The sequence below is a fragment of the Caloenas nicobarica genome, chromosome 10 (assembly GCF_036013445.1).
Source record: "Caloenas nicobarica isolate bCalNic1 chromosome 10, bCalNic1.hap1, whole genome shotgun sequence".
Classification (NCBI taxonomy): domain Eukaryota; kingdom Metazoa; phylum Chordata; class Aves; order Columbiformes; family Columbidae; genus Caloenas; species Caloenas nicobarica.
In genome coordinates, this window is record NC_088254.1 from 12508592 (window position 1) to 12521729 (window position 13138).

Sequence of the window (13138 nt, forward strand, 5' to 3'; positions counted from 1 at the left end):
AGAAGCATTTCAAATTATTTAGATAACCACACAGATTAAGTACCCAGCAAGATAGCTTGCTAAGTCATTCATCATTTGCCATTCCTGGACTGTGCTTGTGTCTAGCAATGTTTTTACTAGAAGAGCCATTCAGATGAATGGAATGCACATCTCCGCTGGGTCTCCCCTGCCCAAGCAGCAGTCTAAACTTCTCAACCTGCCTTCAACGCTCCCTCCCTGAGATGCGTGAAAGCTATTTGGCCAGGTCCCCTCTGCCAACTTCTTGCCTATCTTTCCCTCTCACCTGCTTCTTTTGCTTTTTCTTTATGAGCCCCTATACGTCTACCCAATTCCAGAGTATTAAAACATTACCCTCTCCTCATTTCAGTTCCTCAAATTGTCCTCCTATGACTCCTTTACTGTTCACCTCAAGAATCAAGTAACTGAAATAATTCACACCGCGTGGTGGAATTGAATTCCAGAGATAGTATCTGCATCATTAAATGATACCTTATCTTAAAAGTTATCAGAGCCCAAGTAATCTAACACTGGCTCTCCTTTCACAGCTGTGTATCACTTACCTCTTTTTTAACTGTCCATTTCAATGGTAGATCTTTTAGCCTTGAAAGTCTGCAGTCTGGAAGTCATTTTTGACCCTGTGGTTTCTTTTGAAGCCTGTATTAATCTGACTGTAAAGCTGTCATACTACCATTTTATGAATCTCTCCAAGTTACCACCCATGCTGTCCCACCGGGACATGGAGATTCTCATAAAGGCTTTCATCATGTCCCAGCAGAACAATTAGAATTCAGTGCTCACTGGTTTTACTATTACCTCTTATAAACATTTCAAGTTCAAGTAGTATTCTGTCACTGTACTGCTCAACTGAACTAAGATGTCTGGACATATTATGCCGGTATAGAGACTACTGTGGTGTCCCTCAGGGGTCTGTACTGGGACCAGTACTGTTTAATATCTTCATCAATGACATAGATGGTGGGACCGAGTACACCTTCGATATTTTTCTGGATAAGGAGTACAAAGCTAGGCTCTGTTTTACAGCACAGCAGAATTTGGAGAGTTATCTTTCTCTTCAGGGTCCTTTCCTTTCAGACCTTATTTAGACCTCTTTTCTTTTCCTACAGAGTGCCAAACTGTACAAGCTGCCACCAAAAAAAAGGAAAAAACAAACAAACAAACAACAAAAACAAACAAACAAACCACCACCAAAACAAACCACTCAGCCATTATTCGTGAACTTCTCCAGGCCAGTTGGAAGTGCAAATGTGACTGTCCCTACAGCTCCTCCTAGGTAGTTGTTTCCTACAATTTTTTGCAACTTTCATATTGAGATAGCATATGTGACATCTTTCTAAATGTAACAGCTTACTTTAGAAAAGCTTTAATTTTTACAGAAATTTCATCAAGTCTGTTACAAATATGCTGCAAGGAGACTTACATGTGAGAAAATAGTTGCACTGACCATTTTGAGCAACTCTGCTTAGGATGCATTTTCATTAGCATTTTGCAGCTGAGCCACATAAAATAATTGTTTTACTTGGAAATACCTGTCAACTTATCCTTGCATTAGGTATGATCTATGATGTTTTAAAAGAGGTTTTCTTTTCTTTGTTAGAACACACCATCATGAAAGCCTTAGATTACTTTACAAAAACAAAGAAAAAATGAAGTTCCTAACACAAACTTGACTGAGGTATCATACATACTAGTATTTTTTTTTCTGTTGCAACTGTAATAAAATTTTTCAGCTTACCAGCTCAATAAGAAAAAAAAAAAAAAAGGTGTGAATGGAAAATATTCATGTAAAATTTCAGGGTGATTCACAAGGAAAACATTTGTTATCACTGTAACAAATGGAAGAATTTCAGGTAGCTATGCTTTCTTATATCAAAATATATCGCAGCCCAGAGAAGAAAGAACATTTTTCTCCATAAATGGCTAAGTGGGCACTGCTAGGTAAGTTCTCAGCTGCATTTACTCATTCCTTGTATCATGTTCAACTCCAGGAGTCACCATTTTGAAAGCACCTTTTCTATGGAAAGTTCCATGAGAAATGAGTTGTGCTCAGGTGTTTTATGGTTTTATGTTCTATGCATTTTGTGGTGACCCAGGAACTTGGAGATGGCAGAAATTAGAAAAATGGATATATTACAATGGTACTAAGAGAGCAACAATGGCTTGCAGACTCTCATTCTGAGCGCCTTAAATGCAACACTGTGCTGCAATGACAACCAAAATCAATAAAAGCTGACTCAATCTTTCTGCACATAAAAAAATCTGACTTTCGTGATACAACACATCAGGCAGATTCTTCCCAGTTCTCCCTGGAGCTCCACAGAGCACAGTTCTGGCAGTATAGGCCATTCAGGGAAGCCAGATCTTTCAACTGCCTGCACTGTGTATATAAAAGTCCTATCTGTATTAATGTAATATCACAGAACCAAACAAACAGAGACATCTCTTTGTGTATATAACTTCAACAGAACCTCTTGATGAAAGCACAAGCCTCCACTCTTCATTTCTTAGACACTACAAGGCAGATCACAAGCACCAGGAGCAAGCAAAGCCAGTGCAAATTCAGCCCCTGTCTGCAATGGGAGCAGACCGAATTTCCTGCACAGCAACCACGTGCCGCAGGCTGCCAGCACACCTGAAGGCGGGCACCGGGTTCAACATCGAACCTGCCTGCAGTACCGGGAGAATGATCTCCGGGATTCTCACATGAGGCTCTTCAATGTCCTACATGCAAGAATCAGATCTTACAGATTAGAACAAGGCAGCCATGCCATTCAAATGTTTGTATTATCATTTATACCAAAATATGGGCTCCTCAACATGCGATTAAATTTGTATGCATCTCCACTGGTACAACTAAAATCTAATCAATACCAAACAAGTCCAAATAATACCTTACTGCACATCTAAAGGTCAGTGCCCTTAGCAGCCAATCAAGAAGGCATGGAAATACAGAAACGGCTGCCAAGTAGTTGAATGAAAACTTTGGATTTGGATTTATTTGACTGAAATCAAAACTCAATTTGGAACAAAATGTAAATGTTCAGCTTCATGTACAAAAGTTGGAGCCCTCACATCTCACAAGAGACCTAAGCCCATATGTACTGAATCATTTGTGGATCTTGACTAAGCTTTAAGCATATCTCTGAAGAAGCATTTTAAAACTTGCTACGTGATATTTTGAGATGCACAAAGCATAGAGCAAGCAACTTAGGGCTGGCTACGGGGTGTATTTGCAAAGAGTAGAACAATGGATAAAAGCCTTCACATACACAAGATCCTAAAAATGCTTTTTGGCATTAAATAACAGATTGAGCTTAGTAATGAGTTCCGATACAGAGATCCACTGATCATATTGCTAAGTATTCTAAACCATCCTAAATCACACACAGTAATTCTGCAGAGACTGACTTCACCATTAAGCTGCAGCTTCAGTTCTAAAAACTAAAACAACTCCTCATCCATTTATCTCAATCGCTTTTATAGAAAAGATAATCCAAGACACTGATATTGAATTTATTTTTTTTAACTGAAAGATGTCAAGGGTAGCAACATGTATTAAAATTACTTTAAAGACAGCAAAATGTCACTCTGTGACTGAATATATTTATCTCCAGCCTGAAGACATTTTTTGTAATTTTTCAGGGAAGAAATGGTGTGCAAGAATCCTTACTCCAGGCCTTCAAGCTTAGCCATCATTCAGTTTGCTGCTATAATACTGTACATGCATTCATGTTACAGGGCTGCAGAAACTACATGTCTATGTCAACAGATGTGTTCCTTGGAAGACGGCTACAGAAATCAAGTTTATTCAAATGTTTGCCAGCTACCATATGCTGCAATACTACTTTAAATGCAACATAAGGCTTTGGGAACATACTTTTACTGCTATCTACACTTTGTTATTTACTTTCCATTTAGACTAAATACCAGAGACGGGGCACACTAAGGGGTGCACTGTCCTCTTTGTGAAAATATTCTACCCGTTGTAATATTTCAAAAGAAAAAAATATACGTAGCACTACACTACTCTAGACCACTTTCAGCGGCTGCGCTTTCACAGAGAGGCTCTGGGAAAGATATTTTTACATATGGCATTAATTCTGGGAACTTTTAATAATGGCCAAATATAATTAAAAATCAAGCAAAAATTCCTGCCATGAAGAGAGCAGTACAGAAACGACTCTGTTTGAAGAAAAAGCAATCATTTGCTCATATTCTGAGTCCAGAGAAAAAACCAAAACACACGGTACACTTTTAATATTTGAACTACAGCAGGCCTAATTCTGCTCCTATGCGAAGCGAGTGGCAAAACTCCAAAATGCAGCAGAATTGAGCCCCTGATGTTGTCACAAGCATTCAAATAAACAAACTGGGCTGTAACACATTCTAAGCTTCCACTGTGTTCCTCTAAATGGATCCAGACAAAAAGAAAAACACATTTCATTGCATTTTTGCAATACAATGATAACAACAATGTACAATTTTATACTATATAGAATTCACCCTCTTAAAGTATAATCATCCAAATGTCCAAAGAGAAACAGATTCAAAGAGTCAAGAAAGCTTTTATGCACAAGTTTGGAGGACACAGTTCTACCAAATCTGATTGGGATGTCTGATCTCTCTGAGCTTCTAACACCACTTTTTCCTCTGAACTTTCCTAACATGTATGACATAGGGATGTTTTCACATGACTCAAACATGGACATCTCACATAGCCAGCTAAATCCTCTAGGCTCTTTTACAGACCATAAAAAGAGCTGTCGATGTTCTGAATCATCCTCAGGGGAACATAAGCTAAGTCTCTGCTCTCAATCTCTTCAGCGACTCTGAAAAAAACTGTAGAATCTGTAACCCACTCAAATTATTCAGTATTAAAAGTCGGACCGTGTAAAGATGGCATCCATGGCTTTGCTTGCATCTTCATTTTCTGTTATCTGCGATTTCTTTTCACTAACAATATGACTAAATGATATGCTAAAAGCTGAGTGCACCTCTCAGATCTTAACTGATTCTGAAAGCTTGGGCCAAAATCCAGGAAGGCCCTTAAGCACTTGAATAACATTAAGCATATTGACATCTCAGCTTTGAATTTAAATGCATGTCGAAGCCCATCACTGGACTGCAGCCAGAGCACTCAGCACCTTCCAGAAGGAATCCCTGAAGTTCAAATTTTAACTGAGCCAATATCCATGAAATATTTTCCTTTCTGGACTATGTATTTTTAAAGTGTCTAAAATTGCTGTAGGAAGCATTTCCAACTCCACTAGACTTTTACTGTTTAGCTTATGTCAAGTTCACCTTTTTGATGAAGGTTAATCCACCAAAAAGTCAGGTCTATTGTACTTATGATACACCTCTGTGTACTGGCCAGTACACGCAGGAGGCTTTCCCTGCCCCAGAAAGGTGCCAAACACGATACACAACGGCTTAGGGACTAATGAGACACGGATACCACTTTTGACCATGCTGCAGTTGCCAGTCCAGCTCTGACAAAGTGTATCTCACCAGTGACATGGCACATACTCTCAGAAGATGAAGAGGCACTCCATTGATAACAATGAACCTAAAAATACCTTCTGCTCATGTTCATAGAATTTTATACTATCATTAACATTTATAAGACACACAAAAAGTAATCTGTGTGCCAAAATCGCCCAAGGCCAGCTGCTACCCTCCCAAAGAATGACTGAATAAATATATAAAAATACTCATGCCACGAATTTGATGGAGTTTGCTGCACTGTGGAAGCAGCAGGTCTTTCACCAGATAAAGCCCTTCAGTTGTGGATGTATATGAAGCTAATGACCTTCACAGAAGTCTTGTAGATCTTCATTAACAACCACATGGTCAGCATTTACTGAGGTAATAGCAATCAGGCTAATCTGTATTACAAATATGGACCAACTGTATAGAAAAACTACTTAAAACAGTAGAAACAGAACTACACGACTTGCTTCTGGATGTAAGAAACCGGCTCTAACTTTGCTACAACTACCTGCAACATTTTAATTGTCTTCCATATCAGATCATTGGAATAACCCCCATGAATTTTGTTGCCTCAACACTGTTTTATTCAAGACAGTTTTAAGCTATGACATATGCAGCAAAGGCTGCAATATTCTTTGGTCTGTGACATACGTGCCACAAACACTCTGTGACTGTTACTATTAGTTGATGCTTGCAGAGAAAAGCACTGTGTGAAACGCAGCAGTAAATTACTTACATGACTGTTTGCTTGTGGCATGGCATAACCTAGAAGTCAAACCACAGCCAAACAGATGGAGAATGTGCAGGCCACAAAACCATATCACTTCACATTACATTTATACCCAGAAATGGTGTTTTCAAAACAATCTGCCTTTCCTGCTTTTCCCAGAAATGGGATAGTTTAAACAGACTATTTCTCTTCAGTAATTTCCTTTTTTTCCCCTCTCCATGCATAGAGATGCTTTGATTTTGTTCTCTCTTTTTTTTTTTTTTTTTCTTTCCAATAAAGACATAGCTTTACTTTACAAGGCATGAATCTTGTCAATTTACTGGATAACATCCATCCGCATATACATCAGAAGCCCACCAGGGAGTGTCACAAATCCACATAACTTTCCAAAGCTAGATTCAAAATATGGACTTCTTACTTAGTTGACAGATGTGTAAAATCATATGCAGCCAGCCAATTCCCTAATGACCACACAGGTGCATGTGCTGAACAATGCAATTTATTCTGACTGAGACCAACATTAGCTTATGCTTGAAACGTTATCTTCAGAAAAAGTTTTTCTGATGGCATAATGTGATTCTGGGACCGAAAACCACCACACCCTTTTTAGAGGAGGGAAACATATTAGCTCAGCTAGGTAGAGAGGCTACAGGAAATCTCTGTGAAAGAAGCCAAATTTCAGATGTTTTCTAGGAAGATATGACTATCCTTTGGCCTTGATACTGCAGTGAGCATTAGCCAGAAATACTACAGCTCATTAATGCCTATTTTCTCTTTTATTGATAACCACAGAACCAAACGCATGTTCTAAGTAAGAAGTGCCTATGGACGAGGCATATAAATTACAGATTTCCACCTCAATTGTGCTCAGTAACATGCATGGGATTTCATGACAGCATGATTTGGCTCACATGGCTCTGTGTCACCAGTTTCTCACTCCACCCAACACAAGGCAGGAGCCCCGCGGGACAGGACTGAAGCTGTTAGCAGGCTTCAGCCTTGAAACTTGCCCTAATGAGCTGGAGTCAAACTGGTCCCAGATCAGGCAACATAAAAGCAGCATTGAACAATCTTCTTCTGAACTTGCACTTTACGCCTCCTCACCAGACTGAAGACCCAAACTGTTCACCCATGGAGAACGAGCAGTCACAGCTTGAAATTCAAAGCCTTCGCAGTAATGTTGAGTACATTCTTTAGCTATAAAGCCTTTATTGTCTTAAAACTTAGGATTTTTAACCTAATTTTCCATTCCTCTTACTCCTCGCCAGCAGTGAGATCCCAAGATTCAGAACTGAGCTACTTTTTAATCTTCAGAAAAACTTCACCATCAGTTTGAACTACTTCTACAACATCTGAGTGGACAACTGGCAAGACTTCACACAGCACTAACACAGCAATTTTTTCTGCTGTACAGAGTGCAGGAAATACGTGCTCCATCCTACTGTCTGCTCCAGCTTTAGTCCCCTAAGATATGTTGTTCTGCATCACCCACCTATGCTGTCCATATGAAAAAAACAAACAAACAAACATCAATCCAGGTGCAGCACTGCCAGCAGTGAGCATCTGACATGCTCACAGACAGAAATTGCACGTGCTAAGCACATCCCATACCTGCAAGCCCAAAATCAGACTTTAATGTCTATTCTGTCCCAGGTTCAGAGATACATAATGCAATCTATTGTATGAGTAGCACGTATGAATTTCCAACTAAACAGATCAACTGATAGCTCTAACAAATGAAAATGTTTTATTTTTAAAGTTACAAAATTCAACAGAAGGATTGTACCTAAACATTGTTCACTATATCTCTCTCAAATGAACCATAAAATGGGTTTAATGACCCTGAAAAAAATCCATGTATCAGATAAGACAGTTGGTATAGCTGTGTTTTCATCTGGAAACAGCTCTGATTATCTCTATGGATACAAAAATAAAAAGCTAAAATTGATAACAATAAACCCGTACAAAATGGAAAGAAGAATTGAATAAACTCTGCCAAAACAAAACACAACAAAGACAGAGGCAAGATGCTGCTTATCATTGGTAAGCAAATGTATTGGAGATACAGGGAGCTTTTCTGATGACTTAAGAAACTGAATCGAAGTTTGAATAAAGAGACTTATCAATATTTTTGATTTGCCGCCTCTTTCACTGGAGTGTTTTTGTAGCAAAAAAGTAAACAAAAGAAAGGCCTTGATCAGTTGCATATGTGTTTCATCCTGGCCTCTATCCTTATGAAGCTCAAATACTGCTAAAAATGCTATTTAAAATTTATTTTCAGTCTTCAGACTAACAAAACCAAATCCAATTGATTCAACTATAGATTAGAATAAGTAATAGCAACCCTCCTGTTATAGTAAAAAAATGGGGAGGTTGCCCCGGCAAAAGAAAAGGACACTTGCTAAACCTACTGTGAACTGAAGAACTAACCGTTAAAACCATATCAATCAACACTTGTCATATATCAAAAATTAAAAAAAAATCCAATGTCAAAATTTTCTTTCTCATTAAAAATGGCATTTAGGAAGTTATCATTTTAATTTGTGTTATCTGATAACTAATAACTCCACAATTTTCTTAGACTGGAGTTTTTCTTTCAGTGAAACTTCCTTACATTGCATTCTACAGGGACATTAGTTCTATTTTACCTTATTCACAGACAGCAATAAAATATTACTTTTAAAATATTTTCTTTCATATTACTATTTAAGTATTTTAAAGTTACTATTAAGCAAATTGGAACATCATTTTTTCCCACTGTTTTAGGGCACATACCTCTTTCACACTGGGGTCCAGTAAAGCCGTATGTGCAAGCACATCGGTTCGGAGCCACGCATCTCCCTCCATTCAGACATCCATTTTCACAGACAGCTGTATCAGAAGGAAGGCAAAAGTAATCTTTATTGAGCTATTTCCAGAAAGGCGTGAAGGTATGTACTTGACAAGCTCAGGTAAATTGGTAAAAATAGTAAACATAACAGGACAGGATACTTTATTTTCCAGAATCTACCTCCTACATCTTGGCCTCATTAGTATCACGACTTCATCTTTTCAAGGGATCATAATATAAACACAGTAACAATCTCAGCTTCTCTCTTTGGGATTGCTAGACAATTCCATAGCTTCAAAATAACATCTCTTTCAAACTGTCAACAAAGAAACACTGAAATAGTAGAGACTGAAGACAGAATGTGCAGAAGAAAATTTCACCTCAAAATCCTCAAAGTTGTTCCCTATTCAGAAGCACATTTAAAAATGTATTTGGTTCTCCTATCATAATGGAAAAACAATCCAGTATTAAAAGGCTGTTTGCTGATATTAAATATGTCATGTTATCAACTAGGATGGCAAAATGTAATCAATATCTATTTTAAGTTAATCCAAGATATTCCTCCCCTGTACAATGCTATCACTAGATTCAGAACCCAGTTTTCCTCATAATAAACTCCAAAAGCAGTTGAGCTCAAAAATAATCAGAAAATATAACATTCACATGAAAAAGGGGCTGTTAAATACAATTTGACGCTCATTGAGTAATGTTATTCTTTGCTCCATTTCACATTCACTTCAGTACAAAGGAGGTTTCCATTTATCCTCTTTTATCCACTTGATATTTCACAGAGAAGGCAGAAGTGCAATTCTTAATCCTTTCACCATGTGATCCTCTTCCAGATTATTAGGGTAAATTCCTGGTCCCACTGAAGTTCATGTAAAGCGTGCCATTGATTTTGACAGAGCACAAAAGGTTTTCATTAAATGAGCTAAACACATTTTCTCTGTCAGACTAATAGTTCACTAGATAGCAACATGACAGCCCTGGTTAAAAGGCAGTGTCTACTTCCTTATTTGAGTCTCTTCACAGCATCCCAGCCAAGAAGAGCAAGAGATCACCAGAGTCACTTTGGGAGAGATTTCAAGCAGTGGATCCAGGAATGCTGTTGGCTCAGAATTGGTCGAGGAAATAAAAAAAAAATGCCGACCGACTCTAATAAGACAACATCAAAATGACCACAATTCCTAAAACATACTAGCTGAAGCAAACCCCTGAAATTAAAACAAGGTTTTGTATTAAAAAGCTTGATTTTGTCTATAAAGATGAAAACTGAATCCCATGTAAATTCTAAATGTATGGCCTATTGCTCTAGTGAGTGGAAAGCCCTGGAGGTCCACGGGAATTATGGCAGTGTGAGAACTACAGGATCAAGTTATACCCAATTATTATGAATTCACATGATGTTTATTTTAATAGTCCTCATCAGAAAGAATTTACTCAGCATTCATTACAAAGTCATGTGTTTTCCTGTAAAATTCCACTGTACCTGATCAAAAACAATCTGAACATCAGTTGAAATTTAGTGCTAAGGGCTGCCCAAGCCACACAGCCCAGAATTACAGTATCTATATTAATAAAAGTGTACTTACGCTGTCCACAGTGTGTTCCTGTATATCCCTTTTGACAGAGGCAATGGTCGTCACTGCAGCTACCTCCATTCATGCACCGGATGTTACAGTGTTGTACTTGAAAGGAAAAAAGATTTTCCTCAGTTAAACCAAAACAGTCAGAAACATTTAACTGTCTGCTAAGGGATTTTTTTTTCTTTGTTTAGGGAATGATTCTATGAACTAGAAAGCAGTATTAGAAACCAAGGATGCATATTTTAGGACAGACACTTAAAATGGCAATACAGAAAACAATATTATGGTTCTTATGGAATATAGGACATGGTGCAAGAATTTGATACCACCCCTATTCACCAAAATCAAAAGCATTACATATGAGCATAAATCCAAAGAATTTGTCTAGTAATAAGTCCAATTATATATTTTTAACTAGAGATTAGGAACAACTTAAAGTATATCAAGCTCTTCATCAGGCACAGAGAAGCGGGCAGGCCTCCCAACAACTCGAAGTCCTCCTTACAGGTCCTGCTGTCTGACACAGTAAGCAGCTGGGAAATGGCTTCCCTCTTAACAAGAACCACATGAAAGGCTCCTCCCCAGACATGATTACGATCAGATCAACATTTCAGTAGATTGGGAGCACTGGATACCTACAACATCTGAAATGCTCAGGACTGAAAAACAGAAATTACATGTCCCGCCAAAGCCTGTTGCTAACAGGTGCCATGCCAACCATGGAATTTCTCCTGTTGCACAAAGCCCTTAGGCATCATTTGGCTTTTTACTGTTCACAAGTATGTGAATGGAATTTTATTTTTGTGTTCAAGTAGAAATACTAACTTTAACTGTGTTGCCTTCTATAGCAATATGAATCCACAGAACAGAAGTTAAACATGCAATTGGAGAAAGGGTTTAAAAACATCTAGCATTGAGAGCACTGGTACTCTTAATTCTTAAATTAGGAAAGTAAAAACTGTATCTTACATTTCTAATGTGTCTAATGGTGACGATACATCTTTGTTCTACTTTGGATGTACTTCAGGCAACAAAAATACACTAACATTCCTCAACAAAAAGTAAAATTGTCTGCAAATACAGAGTGAATATCTAGTGAAGATTTTTGGACAATGTCCTAAGTAGGTCAGAAAAAGGTGTGTAGTTACTTTAAAATGTGTAGCTCAACTTAGCTTTATACAATCTTAGAAAAACAGAGGGGATTACAAAAAGCATAGGAAATGATATCATCTGTCAAGCAGGGAAGGAACTTAAAAACCACAAACTGATTTCAATTAGAGCAAGCTATGCCAAGAGCTAATTTCCATTCCCACATGAAGACCAAAGCCATTTAAATAGTTTGAACTACAGTTGAGATAAAAAGGTTAACAGTAGCTTATATGAAGATTCTCATATTATTTGTTCAAGTAAAAGTAAAGTATATTTCCCCATTTTGTGAAAAGGAGTGGTTTTACACAAAACACACACATGCAAAGTTACCATAATATGTCTTATTGCTTGCTGAAGGAACTTTTCCAAGGTAAAATATTTCTTCCTCCTTTTTAAACTAAAATCATTACGGAAGACTGCTGGGACACCCAGTCGTCTTTATTAAAATGAACTATTCAAATCAGTGAGCTTTCTCCCTTATTGCCATGCAAGAAAATCAGTGACATACAGTCAGTAAACTGATTATTTATTTTCTCCCCTCTTTCGAGGGAATGTTGAAAATAGTATTTCCAAAATCATACAGACTATTCTGAAATATTACTCTTCCAAAAGTTTATAGAAAAACATACAAAGGCTGTCTGGAGCTCAGATGATCGTTTTAAGACTGCATTTTTGAAAAGTAGCATAGTAATGCAGGTCCAGAGTCTCTTTTCTCAGCTATATCAACAATTCCATTAATGTTAGCAGGAATATTCCAGTAAATGAAATAACCTGTTCCAAGGTACGACACTGACAGAGACTCAAGGAAAAAGCACGGGAATTACCATAATGCTGGTAAATCAATGCATAAGCTTTGCCTTACCTTGGCATGCACAGGAAATGTTAACAACATTAATAAATTATTACTTTTAATCAATTATTGTTCTCTTTTGGGTCCAATTTGTAAACAGTCTGCACTGGAAACTTCTGAAGTCAAAACAGGAATAACTCCAGGAGTATAGCTTTATAAACCTGCAAAAGAGCCAGCGAGACCAGACACATCCACAAACGCTTTGCGTGTGGGCAACATTCACATTTTTTATCAAAGTGAAACAACAAGCTGCACGTTTAAGCATAACAGTTCCCAACTTTCTTAATTCTTAGCAAAACTGAGCAAAGACTTCACAGCACGAGCACTAATCACACCAAAACTGCTCACAAAGCATTCAGGAGCTCACTGAGCAGCCAAAAGGTAACACACATGCCATCTACCCTGCAGTCCCAAGGTAAAAAACATAAAGCGCGAGAGTCTGTAGTCCGCAGGTGGGAAAGCCGGTGGAGCCGCTCACCCAGCGC

At 38.0% G+C, this 13138-nt stretch overlaps 1 protein-coding gene across 1 annotated transcript in view; it reads right to left on the minus strand.

Annotated features, from left to right (window-relative positions):
• FBN1 (fibrillin 1) overlaps positions 1-13138 on the minus strand; it is a 151290-nt gene that overhangs the window by 118147 nt on the left and 20005 nt on the right. The window contains exons 5-6 of the mRNA XM_065641987.1: positions 10661-10756; positions 9014-9109 (exon numbers count right to left, since the gene is read on the minus strand). Of these exons, the coding sequence (XP_065498059.1) occupies positions 9014-9109; positions 10661-10756 (192 nt within the window). The remainder of the gene's footprint in view (positions 1-9013; positions 9110-10660; positions 10757-13138) is intronic.